The sequence below is a fragment of the Ornithorhynchus anatinus genome, chromosome 4, assembly GCF_004115215.2.
Source record: "Ornithorhynchus anatinus isolate Pmale09 chromosome 4, mOrnAna1.pri.v4, whole genome shotgun sequence".
Taxonomy (NCBI): Eukaryota; Metazoa; Chordata; class Mammalia; order Monotremata; family Ornithorhynchidae; genus Ornithorhynchus; species Ornithorhynchus anatinus.
Window position 1 is genome coordinate 120,421,172 of NC_041731.1, and position 22,578 is coordinate 120,443,749.

At 44.9% G+C, this 22,578-nt stretch overlaps 1 protein-coding gene across 3 annotated transcripts in view; it reads right to left on the reverse strand.

Annotated features, from left to right (window-relative positions):
* Nucleotides 1-22,578, reverse strand: part of CC2D2A (coiled-coil and C2 domain containing 2A) — a 112,816-nt gene that overhangs the window by 18,654 nt on the left and 71,584 nt on the right. For all 3 annotated transcript variants that reach the window (XM_039911931.1, XM_039911932.1, XM_029062763.2), the window contains 8 exons: nt 17,323-17,415; nt 14,432-14,523; nt 10,767-10,934; nt 9,816-9,921; nt 8,799-8,908; nt 7,861-7,957; nt 5,367-5,465; nt 2,596-2,772 (listed from right to left, as the gene is read on the reverse strand). In XM_039911931.1, coding sequence (XP_039767865.1) covers nt 2,596-2,772; nt 5,367-5,465; nt 7,861-7,957; nt 8,799-8,908; nt 9,816-9,921; nt 10,767-10,934; nt 14,432-14,523; nt 17,323-17,415 — 942 coding nt within the window. The remainder of the gene's footprint in view (nt 1-2,595; nt 2,773-5,366; nt 5,466-7,860; nt 7,958-8,798; nt 8,909-9,815; nt 9,922-10,766; nt 10,935-14,431; nt 14,524-17,322; nt 17,416-22,578) is intronic.

Below are 22,578 nucleotides of genomic sequence, written 5' to 3' on the forward strand. Positions count from 1 at the left end.
CGCCCCATGGAAGTTAGTAAAAAAAAAAATAAAAACTTTTGAAAAGAAAAGAAATCTTTTTATCAAAAATGATTGGTACTAAGCGCTGGGGTGGACAAGAAATCATTTATGAAACCCATCAAAAGATAATCAGGGAACTTCAATTGTCAATTGTCATTCAGGAACAAATCCTGATTTGAAGCTTAATCAACTGCATTTACTTTTCTTATTTTACTAATTTTATTAATGAGTATTTATTATTTACTTGTCAATTACTTTTCTTATTTTAGTAAGCCCCAAATTAAACCCTTACAGTAATAAAGCAAGGTGTAGGAAATATCCTCTTTGCTTTTTCTTAACCAAATGATTCATTCATTTAATTGTATTTATTGGGCGCTTACTGTGTGCAGAGTACTGTACTAAGCACTTGGAAAGTACAATTCATGATAGGGAAGCCACACGGTCATGACTTCCAGTTCCAAACCAAAAGGCAACACTGTGTAAACCATTCCCTTCTTACACCTCTTCAGCTGCACGTGGAAACCAATAACCTGTGGCAGTTCTTCATTCCCACTGTCGACAGAAAATGACGAGAGAGGCTTAAACTGAAAGATGAGGTATTTGGATTCTATATGAAAAAGGATTGCCTTGCAAGAGAGTTAAACCCTTTCAGGGGTAACCGAGGGAGACCGTGGAATCTCTTTCACTGTAAACTTCTAAAATTAAGATAGGCTGCTCTAGGGGAGTCTGCCTGAGTTCACAGAGAACCCACCAACTCCTCCAGGCTCCTTTCAGTTTCAGGATTCTATCCTATACCTGTGTGTCCCTGAGAAACGGAGCTCAGGGACGAGTCTTGGCAATCCAGTTTATGTTGCGGAATCTTACTTTCTCCCGTCATATCTTACATATACTGTGACAATTTCCCCAAGCCCTGGAAGTTAATTGCTTGATTTCATTTGTACTTGAAACTGTGTGGGTGGAAAGCAATATAAGCCAATTCTTTTCACATAGCAGCGGGTTGTAATCAATTAAAACGCTACATCAAACACATTGATTTTAGAAAACTAATGTAATAAAATAGAGAAGATTTTTTACACACACACAATTTTTATATATATATTTCATTCAATAGTATTTATTGAGAGCTTACTATGTGCAGAGCACTGTACTAAACACTTGGAATGTACAATTCGGCAACAGATAGAGACAATCCCTGCTCAATGACGTTGCGCACAGAGAAGTTAAGTGCACTGCCTAAGATCCCACAGCAGGGTAGGAAGAGACTAAAACCCAGATCTCCTGGTTCTCAGACTCAAGTTCTTCCCACCAGGCCTTATTGTCAATGGGTGCAAACTCTAGATGACCCTATTAATGATGATGGTATTTGTTAAGCACTTACTATGTGTCAGGTGCCGTACTAAGCGCTGGGGTGGACACAAGCGAATCAGGTTGGATACAGTCCTTGTCTCATGTTTGCTCACAGTCGCAATCCCCATTTTACAGATGGGGGAACTGAGGCACAGAGAAATGAAGTGACTTGCCCGAGGTCACACAGCAGACAAGTGGTAGAACTGGAATTTGAACCCATAACCTCCTGACGCCCAAGCCCCTGCTCTATCCACTAGGCCACGCTGCTTCGCTATTAGGGCAAGAGGAAGAGAGAAAGAGCCCAGGGAAGTAATTATCCTTGTTGTGTCTTTTCCAGATGCAGGTCAGCATCGCTCTCCTCAAAAGAAATGAGCTGGGAGGATCCCAACTGTGGTTTATCGACCAATCGATCAATCGGTGGTATTCATTGAGCATTTACCGTGTGCAGAGCACTGTGTTAAATGTTTGGGAGAGTATACTATAGCAGAGCTGGTAATATAAATAAATTACGGATATATATATATAAGTGCTGAGGGGCTGAGGGTGGGGTGAATACCAGAAAGTTTGTAGTTACGGTATTCCCAGCCTTGTTTTCAATACATCCAAAGTGGAGATCGGTGACTGGGTTTCTGAGTCCAGTTCACCTGAGATTCAATGTTGGGGCTTGTGGAGACAAGGTGGCAAATCTGTGGAATTCAGTGCCGTGCCTAAGAGGGCCAGAGCCAGGAGACAACGGCATGGCCTAGTATCCATTCAATTCAATCGCATTTATTGATCGCTTACTGTGGCGAAGCACTGTGGTATACATGCAAGTCGAATACAAATTATATGGCAAGCCGCACAGCCTAGTGGAAAGACCCCAGGCCCGGGAGTCAGAGGAACTGGGTTCTAATCCTGCCTCTACCACTTGTCTGCTGTGTGACATTGGGCAAGTCACTCGACTTCTCTGTGCCTCAGTTGCCTCATTTGAGGAGGTGGGGATTAAGACTGTGAGCTCTGTGTGAGACATGGACTGTGTCCAACCCAATTTATTTGTACCTACCCCAGAGCATAGTTTAATGTCTGGAACACAGTAAGCACTTAACAAATACCAGAATTATTAATATTTATATTTGCATATATAATATATGCATGCATATATATACACACACACATGCATTATATATGTTAGTTTATAGTCCAATACGATTTAAAAAAACAAACCATAATGATGTCACGATTCCCCAAACCAAACTTGAAATCGGTTACCTTTTCACGGACAGACTCCCCGGGTACAAGCTGAGGTTCAATAGTGATAAATAATGTGATATATGAGCCTTCACTCAGACTTCGGATAAAATCGTAGCCCCGCTCATTAACCAGGCTTCGCTCTTTACTGTAGCCCAGGAGAACTGGGGGAATATCAATTTTAAATGTGCCATCAATCTATAAGAAAAAGAGGACTCAGTCAACAGTTTCAGCAAATGCTATAAGAATCATTTATAAGTCATTTGAAAGTCAGCCTTAACCCCTTGTCTCCCTCCAGTCACCGCTCCACTTTTCTCCTACCATTTTTCTCCAAAGTTCTCAAATGAGTTGTTTACCTGGTTTCCGTCTCCTTCACTCCACAGCAACAGCCCACCCTAAGGTAACCAGCGACTTCTCCCTAACTCATTCATTCATTCAGTCGTATTTACTGAGCGCTTACTGTGTGCAGAGCGCTTACCTTGTACTAAGCACTTGGGAGAGTACAGTACAACAATAAACAGACACATTCTCTGCCCACAACAAGCTTACAGTCTACGGGGGGTGAGACAGACGTTAATATAAATAAATTACAGATATTACAGATATGTACAGATAGAAGCAGCGTGGCTCAGTGGAAAGAGCACGGGCTTTGGAGTCAGAGGTCATGGGTTCGAATCCCTGCTCGGCCACATGTCAGCTGTGTGACTTTGGGCAAGTCACTTAACTTCTCGGTGCCTCGGTTACCTCATCTGTAAAATGGGGATTAGGACTGTGAGCTCCACGTGGGACAACCTGATTCCCCTGTGTCTACCCCAGCGCTTAGAACAGTGCTCGGCACATAGTAGAGAAGCAGCGTGGCGCAGTGGAAAGAGCACGGGCTTTGGAGTCAGGGCTCATGAGTTCAAATCCCAGCTCTGCCACTTGTCAGCTGTGTGACTGTGGGCAAGTCACTTAACTTCTCTGTGCCTCAGTTCCCTCATCTGTAAAATGGGGATTAAGACTGTGAGCCCCACGTGGGACAACCTGATTCCCCTGTGTCTACCCCAGCGCTTAGAACAGTGCTCTGCACATAGTAAGCGCTTAACAAATACCAACATTATTATTATTATTATTAGTAAGCGCTTAACAAATACCAACATTATTATTATTATTATTAAGTGCTGTGTGGCTGGGAGGGGTGAAGAACAAAGGGAGGAAGTCAGGGTGATGCAGGAGGAAGTGGTAGAAGAGGAAAGGGAGGCTTAGTCAGGAAAGGCCTCTTGGAGGAGATGGGCCTTCGTTAAGGCTTTGAATGGACGGAGAATAATTGTGTGTCGGGTATGAGGAAAGAGGGGATTCCAGATCGAAGACAGGACATGGGTGAGAGGTCTGCAGCAGGAAGATGAGATCGAGTGAGAAGGTCAGCATTAGAGGAGCAAAGTGTGCAGGCTGGGATGTAGGAGAGTAGTGAGATGAGGTAGGAGGGGACAAGGTGATTGAGTGCTTTAAAGCCAATGGTGAGAAGTTTTTGTTTGACGCAGAGGTGGATGGACAACCACCGGAGTTTTCAGAGGAGTGGGGAGACGTGTCCTGAATATTTTTGTAGAAATCTGAAGGCCTCTCCTCTATCGTAATGCTCCCAGACCTCTCAGCTTCCTCAGACACTGCAGACCACCCTCTTCTCCTTGAAACCTTATCTAATCTTGGATTCACTGACAATGTCCTCTTGGTTCTCCTCCTATCTCTCTGACTGCACCTTCTCAAGTCTTGTTGACTTCTCTTCTGCCTTTCACCGTGACAGTGGGTATCCTTCAAGGCTCAATTCTAGATCCCCTTCCATTCTCCATCTACACCCTCTCCCTCTGGTGTAAGCTCCCCTCAAGACTTTATGCTCACCATGGGCAGGGAATGTGCCAGTTTATTGTTTCATTTTACTCTCCCAAGCATGCTTCACGCTGATTGACTGGAGATCTTGTTCCCCCTCATTGCTTCAATAACCATCTCTATGCAGATGATTCTCAAATCTACAACTCCAGCCCTGACCTTTCTCTTTCCCTGCAATCTCACATTTCCTCCTGCCTTCAGGACAGATCTACCTGGATGTCCTGTCGACACCTCAAACTAAACATGTCCCAAACTGAATTACACCATGTCCTCCCATCACTGAAGACAACACGCCTACCTTCCCTATCTCACAAGCCTGTAACCTTGGCGTTGTCCTCCAACTCATCCTGGAGTAATGGGAAATGAATTCAAATAATTCAGTCTTTTGAAAGACACCAGTTTTCCTGGTTAGTATTCCTCTTTCTTCACTAGGTTTATCAGATTTTTATACCTCTTTTGCTATTTTCTATGATTCCATTCCATTTTATTTTCAATTTTTTCATTCTCTTTCATTTCTTATTGGTAGAAGCTATGATAAATGAGCTCTAAATAAGCTGGTTTCCTGTACAATAAAGGGAGCTTTCCTGCTCTCTCTAGACTGTGAGCTTGTTGTGGGCAGGGACTGTCACTCTTTACTGCTGTACTGTACTTTCCCAAGCGCTTAGTAGGTGCTCTGCACACAGTAAGTGCTTAATAAATCCGATTGAATGAACGATGGAAGTAAATGACTTTGAAAACCTCAAGAAATGGACAGTACCGGCACCTAACTGTCCCCACAGCATCAGCTATAACCACAAAAACACACGATCCAATTCTGATGTATCCAATGTGCAGCTTGAAATTCTACAGGTAACACACGTGGAACAGACTGCACTAGTGTAATAGGACTGTAGAGGTATAGTTTGTCAGTACATATTTACGGTGCTTACCCTTGATTGGAAATATATCGTACTAAATGGAATTCGAACAGATCCCAGCCAGTGTCTTTCAATACGAGTATGAACTCCACTTCCTCTTTCACGTTCATCCTGCGAAGGGCAAAGACGATAATATTCAATAAAATGCAATACTCCTCTGCACTGCAGAGGACGAGGAGAAGATAACCATATAATAGCATCAAAGCAGTGGTGAGCGGTGCTGTGACATCTGAGTGGACGATCTGCCACAGTCGGAGACCCATTTTACAGGTGAGGCAAAGGAAGCTCGGAGAGATGACTTGGTCAATGTCCCGCAGTGGGTTAGTGGCAATGTTGGGTGGCAAATCCAGGTGTCCTGACTCCCGGCTCCATGCTCTTTCCAATAGGCTATACTGTAACTGGGCTTTGCCCTGGGACGGACAAGTCTCACGAGCTGACAAGCAGCAGACAAGAAACAGTATGGCCGAGAGTCACAAAATAACCAAAAAATGCCTCGAACTGGGAAGCAGGCGACTGGCAGGACGGTGGGACGTGGTCTCTCCTTCCTACCTATCCACTCTCTTCTTCCAGCCCACCCTGGGCTGTACTCTCCAGGCCTTTCATGCCAATGGACTCAACGTTCTCATCTCTCCGGCTCCTGACCTCTTGCTCCTGCCTTCCTCCTTACCTCGAATTGTTTCCTGTTTCACATTCAACAGATCACAACGGTCAACTCTGTCCAATTTCAAAGCCCTTAAGAATTGACATCTCATCCAGAGGGCTTTATGCAATTAGTCCCTAGTCTTTCTATATCCTCCGACTGTTCCTTTAGCCCTCCCATGCCAACAAACCACAAAGTTACCACAGCCTGCGGAGCACCATCTCAGTAGTATTGCGGATGGTATTTTTTAGGATTTCACAATGTATCCAAGCACCGTATTCAGCTCCAGGATAGATGCAGTACAGGAAAGTCAGCCGCAGTCCTTGTCCCACAAGTTTGATCGATTGTCTAATTAATCAATCAACTGTAGTTCCTGAGCACGTGCTATGCGCAGAGCACTGTCTTAAGTAGGAGGGAGACTAGATATCAGATCCCCATTTCCCAGATGAGGGAACAAATGTACGGAGAAGTTAAATGACTCGCCCAAAGTCTCACAACAGGCCAGTGGCAGAGCCTGGATTAGAACCCAGGCTCCTAATCTTTCCACTAGGCCATGCTGCTTCTCGGCACTCAACCGTTCTCCCTATCTGTGACTGATCAAAGCGTGCTTCTCCCCAATTAGACCGTCAGTTCCTCAGGGGCAAGGATCCAGTTCTGTAACTCTTTCATCCACACTCGAGCTCTTAGTACAGTGATCTACCAGGAGGTGCCCAATTGATGCTTTTGATTTATTCATTCATTCGATCGTATTTATTGAGCACTTACTGCGGGCAGAGCGCTGGATTAAGCGCTTGGGAAAGTATGCCACAACAATAAACAGGGACATTTCCTGCCCACAGCGAGCTTGACGGATTGATCGAGTGGCAAGCAAGAGACAGCCAGGGAGGGATTCTCGGATCAGTCCCACCCGGGCAGGGACATCACTACTGCCCACAGAGTTGGAGCTGTGGTCATTTGCCACCTGGAGAAGTGGCAAGATGATAATAATAATAATAATAATAATGATAATCACATACTATATGCCAGGCACTGTACTAAGCGCTGGAGTAGATACAAACAGATCGGGTTGGACACATGCCCTGTCCCACATGGGGCTTCCAGTCTCAATCCCATTTTACAGAGGAGGTAACTGAGGCCCAGAAGTGGAGTGACTTGCCCAAGGTCACACAGCAGACAAGCGGTAGAGCTGTCTAGTAGAGCATGGAATGAATTTTCCTAGGACTGCAAATATGCAAACAAGGAATATTAATTCTAATTGGGATTAGAACCCATGAGACCTTCTGAAACCCAGGCCCGTGCTCTATCCTCTATGCCACGCAGCTTCTCAAAGCCAGACAATGGCATCTATGGAGTGTTTCCTGTGTGCAGAGCACTGAACTAAGCGCTAAAACAATCGAGTACATACACCCGATCCCCGCCCACAATAATCAGGCCTCTGGGCATGAGCCCCAAGACAATGGAGCAGTCTGGGGTCACTCTGGTTGATTACGGTGCTCTGGCAGTGGAGACACTTGCTACGTGTGCAGCGTGGACAAGGTGAGAAGTTGCACAATCATCTTTTCCAACCCCATGGACAAGGTTCGTCCCCAGTAACATCGTTTCTGAAAATGGAGGCTATCTTAACCTGACAGATTTCTCAGTAAACTATGGAAAATTCCCAATTATTCCATGGTTGCTGCATAAATTCATCTCACAATTAGTCTAAAAATCTAGGACAACCATCAATATATTTGTTTCGTGGGAAGCACGGAATGAATTTTCCTAGGACTGCAAATATGCAAACAAGGAATATCAATGTAGGATTTTCATAGCTTCTAGAAAACACGAAGACTAGGAGAGACATCATCCCGAGATCCTCACACTCACCTCCAAGATATCATAGAGTACTTCATCAAAAATATTAATGAACACTTCATCTTTCACCGACTGCAAACTGGTTGTACTATAGTCACCATTTGGAGCTCTAGCAAAACAACATATTAAGGGGTTATTTCTCAAATGGCTATGTGTCTAGGTGAGAATTAAAATTATAGATATTAGACGGGTGCCGCTGCATAATGGAAAGGTTTCAATGTCTTTGTCTCCTGTCCAGAAAACCGGAAGTTTCTGATGACAGAAGGTTTAGCAGGAAGGGAAGAGTGAGATGTGCAGACGAATTAATTCAATCAGTGGTATTTACTGAGTGCTGACTCTGTGCAAAGCACTCTATTAAGCACTCAGAAGAATACAACACAACAGAATTGGTAGACACGTTCCCTATCCACAGCAAGCTTACAGTCTAAAGGGGAAGACAGATACTAATTCATTCATTCATTCAATAGTATTTATTAAGCGCTTACTATGTGCACAGCACTGTACTAAGCGCTTGGAATGTACAAATCGGCAACAGATAGAGACGGTCCCTGCCCAATGATGGGCTTACATTCTAATCGGGGTTTACAGTCTAATCGGGGCTTACAGTCTAATCGGGATAAAATCTGGATATGTAAACAAGTACTGTGGAGTTTAGGGTGGGGAAATACCAAGTATCCAAAGGGTAAAGATCAAGTGCATAGATGATACAGAAGGGAGACAGTCAGGGAAAAAGGAGCTTAATCGGGGATGCCCTCTTGGTGACGATGTGACCTTAACAAGGTTTGGAGGATAGAGAGAGTAATAATAATAATAACTGTGGTATTTATAAAGTGCTTGGGAAAGTACAATATAACAATGTAGCAGAGTTGGTAGGCATATTCCCCGCCCCCAACACGCTCACAGTCTAGAGGACAAATAACAACAACAACAAAAATATAATTTAGTCATACCTAAATGGAAGCTCAAGTTCTTCGTTCCAGCTGGGGTTTGGGCCTTCAGCTGTGGTCGTCTGGCAAACCGTTCGTTGAAAAGAAACTTCCACAAATGGACGGACCAAAGCCTTTGTGTCGAAAGTAAAATCAGAAAACTTCTCCATGCAAATTCTTAGGAGATTTTTCTCCAGACAAGTGAGTGTCAGATGAATGCATTGAGAGCAAATGGAAATGCTAAATTGAATTAATGTACGTGAAAACACTTTAAAAATACCAATCACATTCCCTCACACCCCCACCCTGACAAAGTGGAGAGGTGGGTTGTCTTTAATTTGTACGGTCAAAGGCATGCGGACTTAAGTGGGAATTCAAAGGGAGAAAGCATTTCAGCATGGCTTAGGAGAAGCAGTGTGGCTCAGCGGTAAGAGTATGGCCTTTGGAGTCACAGGACGTGGGTTCTAATCCCCACTCCACCACTTGTCTGCTGTGTTACCTTGGGCAAGCCATTTAACTTCTCTGTGCCTCAATTACCTCATCTGGAAAATGGGGATTAAGACTGTGAGCCTCACGTGGGTCAACCTGATTACCTCATAGCTGCCCCAGCGCTTAGGACGGTGATTGGCACATAGTAAGGAATTAACAAATAACATAATTATTATTTATTATTATTATTTCAACCAACCAAACAGGCCTGGATGTCACCTTCTGCCGCTGCCCCTGGGTAGAACTGAATTCTCCGGAGCACCTCTCGGGGGCATGTGTGAATCGGGGAACCGGAGAGGGGTAGGTGCCGCCTGCAGTATAAATCACCTCCCTATCAGAAATGCTCAGGGCGCACAGAGAACTACGGGGGAGACGGAGGGAGAATGAATTATGCGCCATCAGGAGACCGGAACTCGAGGCTAAAGCTAAATGCTCTAATAGCCAAAGCAAACGAAGGAGCAAATGTGCTAGCTTAAAGTTCTCCGTGACAACTTCCCCAAAGCCTGAAAGAATTGTGGGGAAATATCGAAAAGATATGAATGTTTTTCATACCTGGCAAAAAGGCCAGTCAGGAACGAGGCCTGGGCTCTGCGGGGAAGGGGAAGCCGCAAACATTTCATTGAAAGACCTCGAAGACCTAGATGGCTGTTGGAGCTTGCTAGAAAAAGAAACGAATAACAGAAAAGGAGCCGAGAATATTAGAAAAATAGCCCTCGTGCCGTGTAGCTGACATCGCACTATTATATCGCACTGGGAAATAACGGGTTTGGGTGGAAATTGAAGGGTATGAAAGAAGGTGAAAGGCCCGGAGAAGAAGGAAGGAGGGAAAGATCTGTTACGGAGCTGTAGCTTTCCTTCCCTCTCGCCCCGTGGATGCTCAACGGTACTTGACGCTCTACAAGATCCACAGTGGTTTGCTCCAGTGCATCTAATAACATCCCCTCTAGAAATCTTCCTTTCAGTAATTTGCTCTTCTTCTTCTGGGGAAAACCTGAATTTATTGACCGACAGGAACATAATTTTTAACGTGATGCCTTCCGGGAATGCATTTCAGGGGGAGGCAGAGGGGTGTAGTGGAGGAAAGCCCGGCCGGAAGTCGGAGGACCCAGGTTTGAGTCTGAGCTCTGCCTCCCGTCTGCCTTGTGACCTTGGGCAAGTCATGTAATCTCCCTCTAATTCAGTTTCCTCATCTGCACAATGGGATTGACATGAGGGGTTGAAATCAGGGTAACTACCATGAGAGCGCTTTGGGAATTAAAGAGTCACCCCTAAACTAGGAATTGTTTGAGAATCCCATTGGGCAGAGAGAAGGGTGGGGAGATCTATTTTTTTTTCTTTCCCTATTGTTTTAAGATCTGCAGCAAAATATGTGCCTAGATACTCAGGAAAAAAAAATTCTAAATGAAATATTAAATAGCCAGAGTACACTTAACATTTTACAAGAATCAAATTGATTCGACTACTCAAAGAATCTTCTAAGAAAAGCTAAATAAGGGCTCTTACCTAGTCGGTGGTTTTCTCACTGGAATGTCATAGGCTCTAATAATGTTCACTAGAAGTTTTATATCTCCGTCAGATAAATTTTGTGCTGTAACTTTCTTCCTCCCCTTTCTTCTTGGCTTCAGTGGTCTCTTTTGCTCTGCTAGCTTGAAAAGGCTTACTCCCAAAATACTAAAAAGAATACAACGGGGAATTAGGAATTTCAGGAAATAAATTACTCAAGTATCACAGGGTTTTCCTAAAATAATGCCTCAAAATATTTAATGGGCTGTTGCAAAGATCGTTGGGGTGCCCACATTTTGATTTATATTTATTTTTATGTACTAATAAGTTTATTTTAATTACCTGAAAATTTCCCCCCTAAGCCCCCCAAGTCAACAAAAATGGAGAAGGATGGCCAGAAACAGCATTAAAACTAAGTGCTAAACTAAACACATACACATCATTCAAACTAAATCATCTATTGGTTGTCACGAATCACTATGTGTTACCTAGCAAAAGCATCTTGACCTTCAAGGAAATTCAAGTCAAAAAATATGAAATGACATACCCTGAGTCCCCAGAGCTTTTTACACAAAGCAAAGCAGAGAATAAAGAAAAGAAACATATAAGAAAACATGCAGCTATTACAATTTTAAAAGGAATTTTCATGGCAGAAAATACACTTCTCGAAAAGTCAGATTAACTGTGATAGGCATAAATCATGTTTTTTCCCCCCCATACTGAACGTATAAAACCTTTCAGGCCATTTTACAAATACCCTCTCATTTATACAAGAAAAATACCACTACTGATCTATGGGTATTTGATACTCATTCCAGCCCTAAATACATACTTAAAGGCTCTAGAAGTGTAGACTGTAAGCCCATTGCGGGAAGGGATTGTCTCCCTTTATTGCTGAACTGTACTTTCCAAGCATTTAGTATGGTGCTCGACACACAGTAAGCACCCAATAAATAGGACTGACTGAACGAATGATAATCTGAGGTATAGGATAATGACAAGATTTCACAAGATCAGGTAATTAACAATAGAAAACTGATTATATATTATAAATTATTATTTACACTAATGCCTGTCTCTCCCTCGGGATTGAGAAGCAGCGTGGCTCAGTGGACAGAGCCCGGGCTTGGGAGTCAGAGGTCATGGGTTCGAATCCCGATTCTGCCACTTGTCAGCTGTGTGACTCTGGGCAAGTCACTTAATTTCTCGGTGCCTCAGTTCCCGCATCTGTAAAATGGGGATGAATAATAATGTTGGTACTTGTTAAGCGCTTACTATGTGCAGAGCACTGTTCTAAGCACTGGGGTAAACACAGGGGAATCAGGTCGTCCCACGTGGGGCTCACAGTCTTAATCCCCATTTTACAGATGAGGGAACTGAGGCACAGAGAAGTTAAGTGACCTGCCCACAGACACACAGCCGACAAGTGGCAGAGCTGGGATTCGAACTCATGAGCCCTGACTCCAAAGCCCGTGCTCTTTCCACTGCACCACGCTGCTTCTCTATGAAGACTGTGAACCTCACGTGGGACAACTTGATTACCCTGTATCTACCCCAGAGCTTAGCACAGTGCTCTGCATATAGTAAGCGCTTAACAAATACCAACATTATTATTATTATTATCATTGTGAGGAGGGAACGTGCCTATATACTCTGTTGTATTATACTCTTCTAAATGCTTAATGCAGCGCTCTGCAGATAGTAAATGCTCAGTAATTCCACTGAAGATGATTACTAGAATGACAGATTGAGAAAGGAGATGATGACATGCTATCATCAATCAGTGGTGTTAAACTGAGTGCTTACCGTTTTCAGAGCACTGTACTCAATTCTTGGGAAAGTACAGTACAACAGAATTAGGAGACTTGTGGCCTTACAGTCTATAAGGACAGAAAAACATTAAAATAAACTAGGGACAGGGGAAATACTAGACCATAAGAATACTGACATAAGTATGTAGGGCTGGGGTGCATACCAAAGTGCTCAAAGGGTAACCAATCAATGGCATTTATTGAGCGCTTATTGTGCGCAGAGCACTGTACTAAGCACTTGGGAGAGTATGGTACAACAGAGTTGGTAGACGCACTCCCTGCCCACAGTGAGCTTACACTCTGGCGGACACACACAGCCATTAATATAAATAAATAATTCATAGCATGTAACGTCAATCATATTTACTGAGAGCTTACTACGTGCAGGACATTGTACTTGGGAGAGTGCAATACAACAGAATTAGCAAATATGTTCCCAGCCCAAAATGAGCTTACGGCCTGGGGGGCGGGGATGGACATTAATATAAATCATTTATAATATATAACTTAAAGATACGTACATAAGTGCTATGGGGTTGGGGATGGGGAGAATATCAGGTATCCAAAGGTCACAGATCCAAGTGCACAGATGATGCAGAAGGGAGAGATTGTCTCTATCTGTTGCCGAATTGTACTTTCCAAGGACTTAGTACAGTGCTCTGCACACAGTAAGCGCTCAATAAACACAATCGAATGAATGAATGAGAGGGAACGGAGGAAAAGAGGGCTTTATAATAATAATAATAATAATGTTGGTATTTGTTAAGCGCTTACTATGTGCCGAGCACTGTTCTAAGCACTGGGGTAGACATAGGGGAATCAGGTTGTCCCACGTGGGGCTCACAGTCTTAATCCCCATTTTACAGATGAGGGAACTGAGGCACAGAGAAGTTAAGTGACTTGCCCACAATCACACAGCCGACAAGTGGCAGAGCTGGGATTCGAACTCATGAGCCCTTACTCCAAAGCCCATGCTCTTTCCACTGAGCCACGCTGCTTCTCAATGGCCTCAAACCGTCAAGTGCATAACTGACACAGAGGGGAGGGCAGATGGGGAAATTTCTTCGTCTGCTTTCGTTATGTTAAAGGCCCAAAGGAAATACGTTAAAAATTTTTTAAAAAGTTGAAACGCTTTAATGAAGTAAAAAATAGAAAGGAAAAATTCATACACTGGACTATGGTCTTGAAATCAGCAAAATCCTCACTAGAACCAATGTACTTTGTCGGAAAGGCAGCAAGTCCAAGCAAATCCAGCAGATGGAACTATTTTAACTTGTTTTGCTGAATCGAAAGCTTAATTCATACCTTGGGCACGGGATCTAGAATTTTCACACAATTCCTATCCGTCTCTAAGAAGGCAATTAACGCAAGCTTCCTTAAACGCTAAACTAGTCAGAGAGAAGTATGATCAGGTGAATTATAGTGAACAAGGAGAAGAAAGAAAGATGCTCTTCACAGAAACGGAAGAAACGAAGAGACAAAGATGGGCGAGGAAGAGCAGATAATCATGGCAAACGGTGATGCTCGCTGAAAACAGGAATCGCAACCGAACGACTTCATCTGCATCTTCAAGGAATCGACCGGGCTCTATTTCACCCTCCCCTTAATTACGTTGCTGCATAGTTTCCTAGTGGTTTGGGGATTTTCCGAAGGACACAGATTAGATTATGCAAAGAAGCGTTTCCGGATCACTGCGTGCGTGTGTCTGAATCTCACTCTGGCAAGAAGCCGCCCACGCAATAATCACAACTTCCAGTATTTACTGGACAGTTTCCCTAAGAAAAAAAAACGCAAAAGGATGTGAAGTAAACTCAGCAGTATTCCCGTGTGATGGATGAAGAGTTTCCTCCTCACCTGATGTTGGGAACGTCTTCTTCCACAACCAGGTCGGAGAGCAGATAGTGGTGCTTTGCGACAAGGAAACGGTTTATCACAGATTCTCTAACCTGGGTAGAAAATACAATTCAGTTCTTTCACACGTTACACGAACGGTTTTCTACTGTGGCTCTTGTGGCACCTTAAATCAGAGTTTGACTAGTCTAAGGCCCCTTCCTCCGTTCAATTTGCTCCCTGCCAAACGGCGCTTCAAATTACCAAATATTTCTTAATAAACTAGGTTTTATATCCCTCGGTGGTTTATCTGTTCCTGCCGCAACGTGTTTCCACCCCTTTCCACTCCGAGCCTGCACTTTCCAAGGTCTCCGATGACCTACGCCCCGCCAAATCTAACAGACTCTGTCCTAATCCTCCTTGGACCTCTTGGCTTCCGTTGACACTGGAGACCGCTCCCTCCTCCCGGCGGTACTTTCCAACCTTGGTTTTTCTGACACAGTTCTTTCCTGTTTCTCCTTTTTTCCTTTCTGGCCGCACCTCTTCCACGGGCTCTTTCTCTGCGACCCACCACTCCATAATTGTGGGTGTTTTTCAAGACTCAGTTCTGGGTCTCCTTCTCTTCTCCAAATCTGACTCCAAAAACTACTTCGGCACGCCCAACCTCACCCCTCCTTTGCAATCTCCCAATTCCTCTCATCTTCAGGACGTTTCCCCATGATCGCCCTGTCCACTCAATGTCTTAAACTTAACTCTTCATTGTCCCTCCTATATCCTCTCCTTCACTAGCCTTCTCATCACAATTGACAACAGCACCATTTTTGACTCCTCTCTTTCTTTCTCTAGCCCGTATTTAGTTTGTTAGAGAAGCAGCGTGGCTCAGTGGAAAGAGCCCGGGTTGGGGAGCCAGAGGTCATGGGTTCAAATCCCAGCTCTGCCGCTTGTCAGAGGTGTGACTTTGGGCAAGTCACTTAACTTATCTGGGCCTCAGTTACCTCATCTGTAAAATGGGGATGAAGACTGTGAGCCCCATGTGGGACAACCTGATTACCTTGTTGGTATTTGTTAAGTGCTTACTATGTGCCGAGCACTGTTCTAAGTGCCGGGGTCGACACAGGGGAATCAGGATGTCCCACGGGGGGGGAGGGCTCACAGTCTTAATCCCCATTTGACAGATGAGGGAACTGAGGCCCAGAGAAGTGAAGTGACTCGCCCACAGTCACACAGCTGACAGGTGGCAGAGCCGGGATTCAAACTCATGACCTCTGACTCCCAAGCCCTTGCTCTTTCCACTGAGCCACACTGCTTCTCGCTTGTATCCCCCAGCGCTTAGAACAGTGCTTAGCACATAGTAAGTGCTTAACAAATGCCATCGTTATTATTATTATCATTTGTTGCTCAATCCTGATGGTTTTTCCTCCATGCTTCCCTCCAACCAGCCACCGAGATGGTCTAGGCACTTTTCATAACCTGGCTTGACTACTGCATCAGCCTTAGGTTTCTTTCTCTTTCTTTCTTTCTCTCTCTCTCTCTCTCGCTCTCTCTCTCTTCCCTTCCCTTCCCTTCCCTTCCCTTCCCTTCCCTTCCCTTCCCTTCCCTTCCCTTCCCTTCCCTTCCCTTCCCTTCCCTTCCCTCTTTTCTTTTCTTTCCTTCCCCCCCCCCTTCCCTCCCTCCCTCCCTTTCTTCTTTCCTTCCTTTCATCGTATTTACTGAGAGCTTACTATATGCAGAGCACTGTATTAAGATCTTGGAAAGTACAATTTGGCAATAGATAGAGGCAATCCCTACCCAACAATGGGCTCACAGTCTAGAAGTGGGGAGACAGACCACAAAACAAAACAAGTAGACAGGCATCAATAGCATCAACATAAATAGAATTATAGATATATGCACACGATTAATAAAATGGAATAATAAATATGTACATATATACACAAGTGCTGCGGGGTGGGAAGGGGGTAGCGCAGAGGGAGGGAGTTCGGGGTGATGGGGAGGGGAGGAGGAACAGAGGGAAAGGGGGGCTCAGACTGGGAAGGCCTCCTGAAGGAGGTGAGCTGTCAGTAGGGCTTTGAAGAGGGGAAGAGAGCTAATTCGGCAGATGTGAGGAGGGAGGATATTCCAGGCCAGAGGTAGGACGTGGGCCAGGGGTCGATGGCGGGACAGGTGAGAACGAGGCCCAATGAGGAAGTTAGCGACGGCAGAGGAGCGGAGTGTGCGGGCTGGGCTGGAGAAGGAGAGAAAGGAGGTGAGGTAGGATGGGGCTAAGGGATGGACAGCTTTGAAGCCAAGAGTGAGGAGTTTTTGCTTGATACGAAGGTACTATTTAAGCACTAACTCACATACAGGCCCCTTTCTCCCTCTTTCTCTTATCTGTAAATTACTTCAGTGTTAAGACCTGAAAATAAATTATGGCTTGGTAACATAAATGCTGGGAGGTTGGGGGAGGGAGGGGTGAATAGCAGAGCTTAAAGGGTACAGATCCAAATGCATAGGTGAAGCCGGGTGGGGAGAGGAAGCAGGGAAAATGAGAGCTTAGTCAGGGAAAGCCTCTTGGAGGAGATGTCATTTTAGGAGGGCTTTGAAGGTGGGGAGAGTAGTGAAGGTCCGTCAGTATTCATTCAATAGTATTTATTGAGCGCTTACTATGTGCAGAGCACTGTACTAAGCGCTTGGAATGTACAAATCGGTAACAGATAGAGACAGTCCCTGCCCTTTGACGGGCTTACAGTATGAATGGGGAGGGAATTCCAGGCCGGTTGGATGGAAGACAGAAGATACAGTCCACTGCCCTTGTCAGTTAAATAATTAAAGATACGCTTAAATCATCTGCAATCTTCTAAGACTAGAAATAGGAGTACTTCTAGAAATACTTGTAGGAATAAAAAGGTTTTGACTTCCGCTTTGCAGCATCTCACCTGCTGGAGATACTTGGCTACTACTGCCCGATGGGGATCCAAATGATCCTTGGTTTCAATTACATTCCTGTCCCGTAATCTCTTCTCGTATTCCTAAATGCAGGGAGAGTTTATTTAGTTGAATCATTAACATTTCAAACCAATGCCTTCACCCCCACACTTGTTTGTCGAACGTTCAAGTCATGTGTCCCTCTGAATTAATCAAAAAGAAACAGTGTGACCTAGTGGAAAGAGCAAGGCCCTGGGAGTCAGAGGCTCTGGGTTCTAATCCCACCTCTGACACTGCACTTATTTGTGCCTTTGAGCGAGTCGCTCAAGTTCTCCGTGCTTCAGTTACCTCGTCTTTAAAATGGGGATTAAATCCCCGTCATCATCAATGGTGTCTAATAAGTGCTAATTATGTGCAGAACACTAAGCGTTTGGCAGACTCCGACACGACAGAGACGGTCGACCCGTTCCCTGCCCGCCATGACCTTCCAGTCTACAGCCTCCCTCCGATTTAGACCGTGAGCTCTGTGTGGGACATGGACGGTGTCCAACCTGATTAGCTTATTTCTACCCCAGGGCTTAGTACAGTGCCTGGCACATAGTAAATGCTTCATAGATACCATAAAAAACTAAAAATCCCGTAGCCCTCACAGCCAGGCCACCCATCCACGAGAGACGGTTGCCCCTCATCTGGGCAATACTGGTAATTCCAACGGACGACATACCTATTTCTGCTGGAACACACATTTTACTACATAATATATTCTTCCCGAATGACTCGCTGATTCCAGTATGACAGGACCTGCGGACTGGTGCCAGTAGATTCCCTGCAGGAGAAAGTAGCTTTGCAGGGGTCTACGGGACTGGTCGCGGATGGGCGCGGCTCCGCGGCCTGTGCCTTACAGCACTGAGTGCTTTTGCGGGATTTAATAATGTAAAATAACAATAATATAATATAATGTTGGTATTTGTTAAGCGCTTACTATGTGCAGAGCACTGTTCTAAGCGATGGGTGGCGACGGGGTAAAGCATTCATTCAGTAGTATTTATCGAGTGCTTACTACATTCAGAGCACTGTCCTAAGCGCTCGAAATGTACAATTCGGCAACGGAGAGAGACAATCCCTGCCCAATGACGGGCTCACGGTCTAATCGGGTACGAGTACTCGCTAATGGAGGAGAAAATAATAACAGTAATAATCGTGGTTCTCGTTAAGCGCTACTGAGCTCCAAGACTGTTCTAAGCGCTAGGTAGATACAAGTTAATGGGGTCCCACATGGGGCTCACGCTTTCAATCCCCATTTGACAGATGCGGTAACTGAGGTGGAGAGAAGTGAAGTGGAGCAGACATGGGGTGGAGCTGGGATTAGAACCCACCAGGTTCTTCTAACTCCTAGGCCCATGCTCTACCCACTAATAATAATAATAATGTTGGTATTTGTTAAGCACATACTCTCTGCCGAGCACTGTTCTAAGCGCTGGGGTAGACATAGGGTGATCAGGTTGTCCCACGTGAGGCTCACAGTCTTCATCCCCATTTTACAGATGAGGGAACTGAGGCCCAGAGAAGTGAAGTGACTTGCGCACAGTCACCGAGCTGCCAAGTGGCAGAGCAGGGATTCGAACCTGTGACCTCTGACTCCCAAGCCCGGGCTTTTCCCACTGAGCCACGCTGCTTCTCACTAGGCCAGAGTGCTTTTCATACTATACTACACTACATAGGAGTACAGTAATACACTATTACTATTGCTAAAAAGCCCGGACTTGGGAGTCAGAGGTCATGAGTTCGACTCCCGGCTCTGCCACTTGTCAGCTGCGTGACTGTGGGCAAGTCACTTGACTTCTCTGTGCCTCAGTTACCTCATCTGTAAAATGGGGATTAACTGTGAGTGGGACAACCTGATTACCCTGTATCTCCCCCAGTGCTTAGAACAGTGCTCTGCACATAGTAAGCGCTTAACAAATACCAACATTATTATTATTATTATTAAAGGAGAATCCGTACTGAAAAATGCTTGTTCTGATGACATTTTTCAACCATATGGTGGCACCTCTGAACCATCTTCCCTCTAACTCAATCGATAGTTTTAAATTGCATCATGTTCCCACGACGTGAGGACCTTCGGGGACACAACTCGCATCCTATAGGAGAACTCGCTGCAGTCCGATTTCAGTGGAATCAGTGGAATGTTCTCAACCACAACAATTAAATCTCTGAAAAGATCGAAGGCATTCTGAGGCTTCAAATAACATTGCCTAGTGAGTAGAGCACGGGCCTGGGGGTCAAACCCCGCTCTGCCACTTGTCTGCTGTGTGGCCTTAGGCAAATCACTTCGCCTCTCTGGGCCTCGGTTCCCTCATCTGCAAAATGGGGATTAAAAGTGTGAGCCCCACGCGGGACAACCTGATTACCCTGTATCTACCCGAGCACTTAGAACATTGCTTGGCACATAGTAAGCGCTAAAGAAGTAGCGTGGTTCAGTGGAAAGAGCACGGACCTGGGAGTCAGAGGTCATGGGTTCAAATCCCGGCTCAGCTGCTCGTCAGCTGTGTGACTTTGGGTAAGTCGCTTCGCTTCTCTGTGCCTCAGTTACCTTCTCTGTAAAATGGGGATTAAGACTGTGAGCCCCACGGGGACAACCTGCTCTTCTTGTATCCTCTCCAGAACTTAGAACAGTGCTTTGCACATAGTAAGCGCTTAACAAATACCATCATTATTATCATTATTAAATACCAAAATTATTACTATTATCATTATTAAATGGGGATTAAGACTGTGGGCCCCACGTGGAAAAGGGACTGTGTCCAATACAGTTTGCTTGTATCTGTCCTCACCAAGCACTTAATACAGTGCCTGGAACACAGTAAGTGCTTTAACAAATAATTTAATCACTATTATTATTGCTGCTCTCCTTAGATTGGAGCAGGGCATTTGATAAGAGACCTTCAAGTACCTCTGTACCCAGGGTTGTCAAGTACATCCAGAAGAGTCTCTAGTTGAAGACGATCCATCAGTCAAAGGTATTTATTGAGAGCTTACTGTGTGCAGACGCTCGGAGTGGGAGGGGAATATGTCTACCAATTCTAATATATTGTTAAAATCGTACTCTCTCCCAAGCCCTCACTACAGTGTTCTTCACACAGTGAGTGCTCCAAAAATACAACTGATTAAATGATTATACTATACCGAGTGCATGGGAGAGTACCACACAATCGAGATGGTAATATTAATAATAATTGTGGTATTTATTAGGTGCCTACTATGTGCCAGGCACTGTAGCGCCTTGAACAGTGTTTGGCACGTGGAAAGCACTTAACAAATGCCATCATTATTATTATTTTTATTACTATAAGCTCATAATAATGTTGGTATTTGTTAAGCGCTTACTATGTGCAGAGCACTGTTCTAAGCGCTGGGGTAGATACAGGGTAATCAGGCTGTTCCACGTGAGGCTCACAGTTAATCCCCATTTTACAGATGAGGTAACTGAGGCACAGAGAAGTTAAGTGACTCGCCCACAGTCACACAGCTGACAAGTGTCAGAGCCGGGAGTCGAACTCATGACCTGTGACTCCGAAGCCCAGGCTCTTTTCCACTGAGCCACGCTGCTTTGAGTGTCCAAGCTAGTGGGAGAGGCAGACACTAAAAGACACTACAGCGAGGGAAAGCAGCGGGGCGTGAGGATTTGTTCACTCATTCAATCGCATTATTGAGTTCTTACTGTGTGCGGGGCACCGTACTAAGCGCTTGGGAGAGTACAATACAACAATAAACGGACACATTCCCTGACCACAACGAGCTTCCAGTCTAGAGATACGGACCTAACGACCGTCACCGACATGGCTGCGAGGGGACAACAACAGTAACGGCAGCAGACATCTCTGAAGTGTTACATTGGCAAGAGTGAATGGGATTTCCCCAGCCTGGTCGTGAGTGAAACGGTAAAACGTATTGGCTGAAATCCCAAAATGGACTCTGAAATTTCTGCAATCAATTTCTGGGACTGACCTTAACCTTAGGGTGGCAATATAAATTTCAATCTCAGTTGGTTTAATGCCCAGTACGTGACTTATCTGGAGGAGAGAGGTATATCGCGCTTCTCTCTAGATCGGGAATAAAGCAGATATAACAGGAGACTCCATGTGGCCCACGGAGATGGGCGGAAGAAGGGGCCAAGGAGGAGATGAGATCCCAAAAGGTAGGAGTGCTAAATCGGATTTATAGGGAAGAGAAATGGAATACAGAGCCACGGAAATCACTGTCACCCAAAATTTAAATTGGATTTTAAAATATACAGCAGAAGTCTCATTTTGTTGTGCCTTGCGTCGTTGCCCCTGACACAAAATGCGTGTCCTTCACGGGCGAAACTAATTTTGAAGTCAGAAAGTCCTGGATAAATCACATCCGAGGCCACAGTGAATGAACTTCCCTTTCTGAAGATTGAGAAGATAGAAGCCAACTTCTTTCTTCTTTAGAGAAGCAGTGTGGCTCAAGGGCAACAGCCCGGGCTTGGGAGTCACAGGTCATGGGTTCGAATACCGACTCTGCCGCTTGTCGGCTGTGTGACTAGGGGCAAGTCACTTCACTTCTCTGTGCCTCAGTTACCTCATCTGTAAAATGGGGATAAAGACTCTGAGCCTCACGTGGGACAACCTGATTACCCTGTACCTCCCCAGGTCTTAGAATGGTGGTCTGCACGTAGTAAGCGCTTAAATACCAACATTATTATTATTATTTCTTGGGATGGTTTAGGTCTTGGCCTGCATATGGAAGACAGGGATTCAGCATGAGGGCACCTGAAGGTGTTCTAGTAAGCAGGAGTATCAGACTCCAGAAGATTATCTTTCCAATCCCGGCCTCGGAGGTTTGTCACCCTTTTTACTACAGGTTTGTGACCCGAGCTGCCTTTTCCAAAGGCCTTTGATGGTTTTAACGATGAGGTGGAGGTGTTTTAAAAGTGGTGCTGGGCCCCTATCCTTGGGATATGACTGACACGGGGAAAGGACAAGGACGAATTTGCTCAGAGGAAAGAACAATCGGATGGTATCTGTTCAGGGCTTACTAAGGGTCAGCCACTGGTCTAAGAGCTGGGGGAGATACAAGCTAATTGCGTTGAACGCGGTCCCTGTCCCACATGGGGCTCACGGTCTTAATCCTTATTTTACAGATGAGGAAACTGAGGTACAGAGAAGTTAAGTGATTTTATGAGCTACCACAAGTGATTCAGTAACCCACACTGGACAACATTTGCATTTTATGGTCCTTTC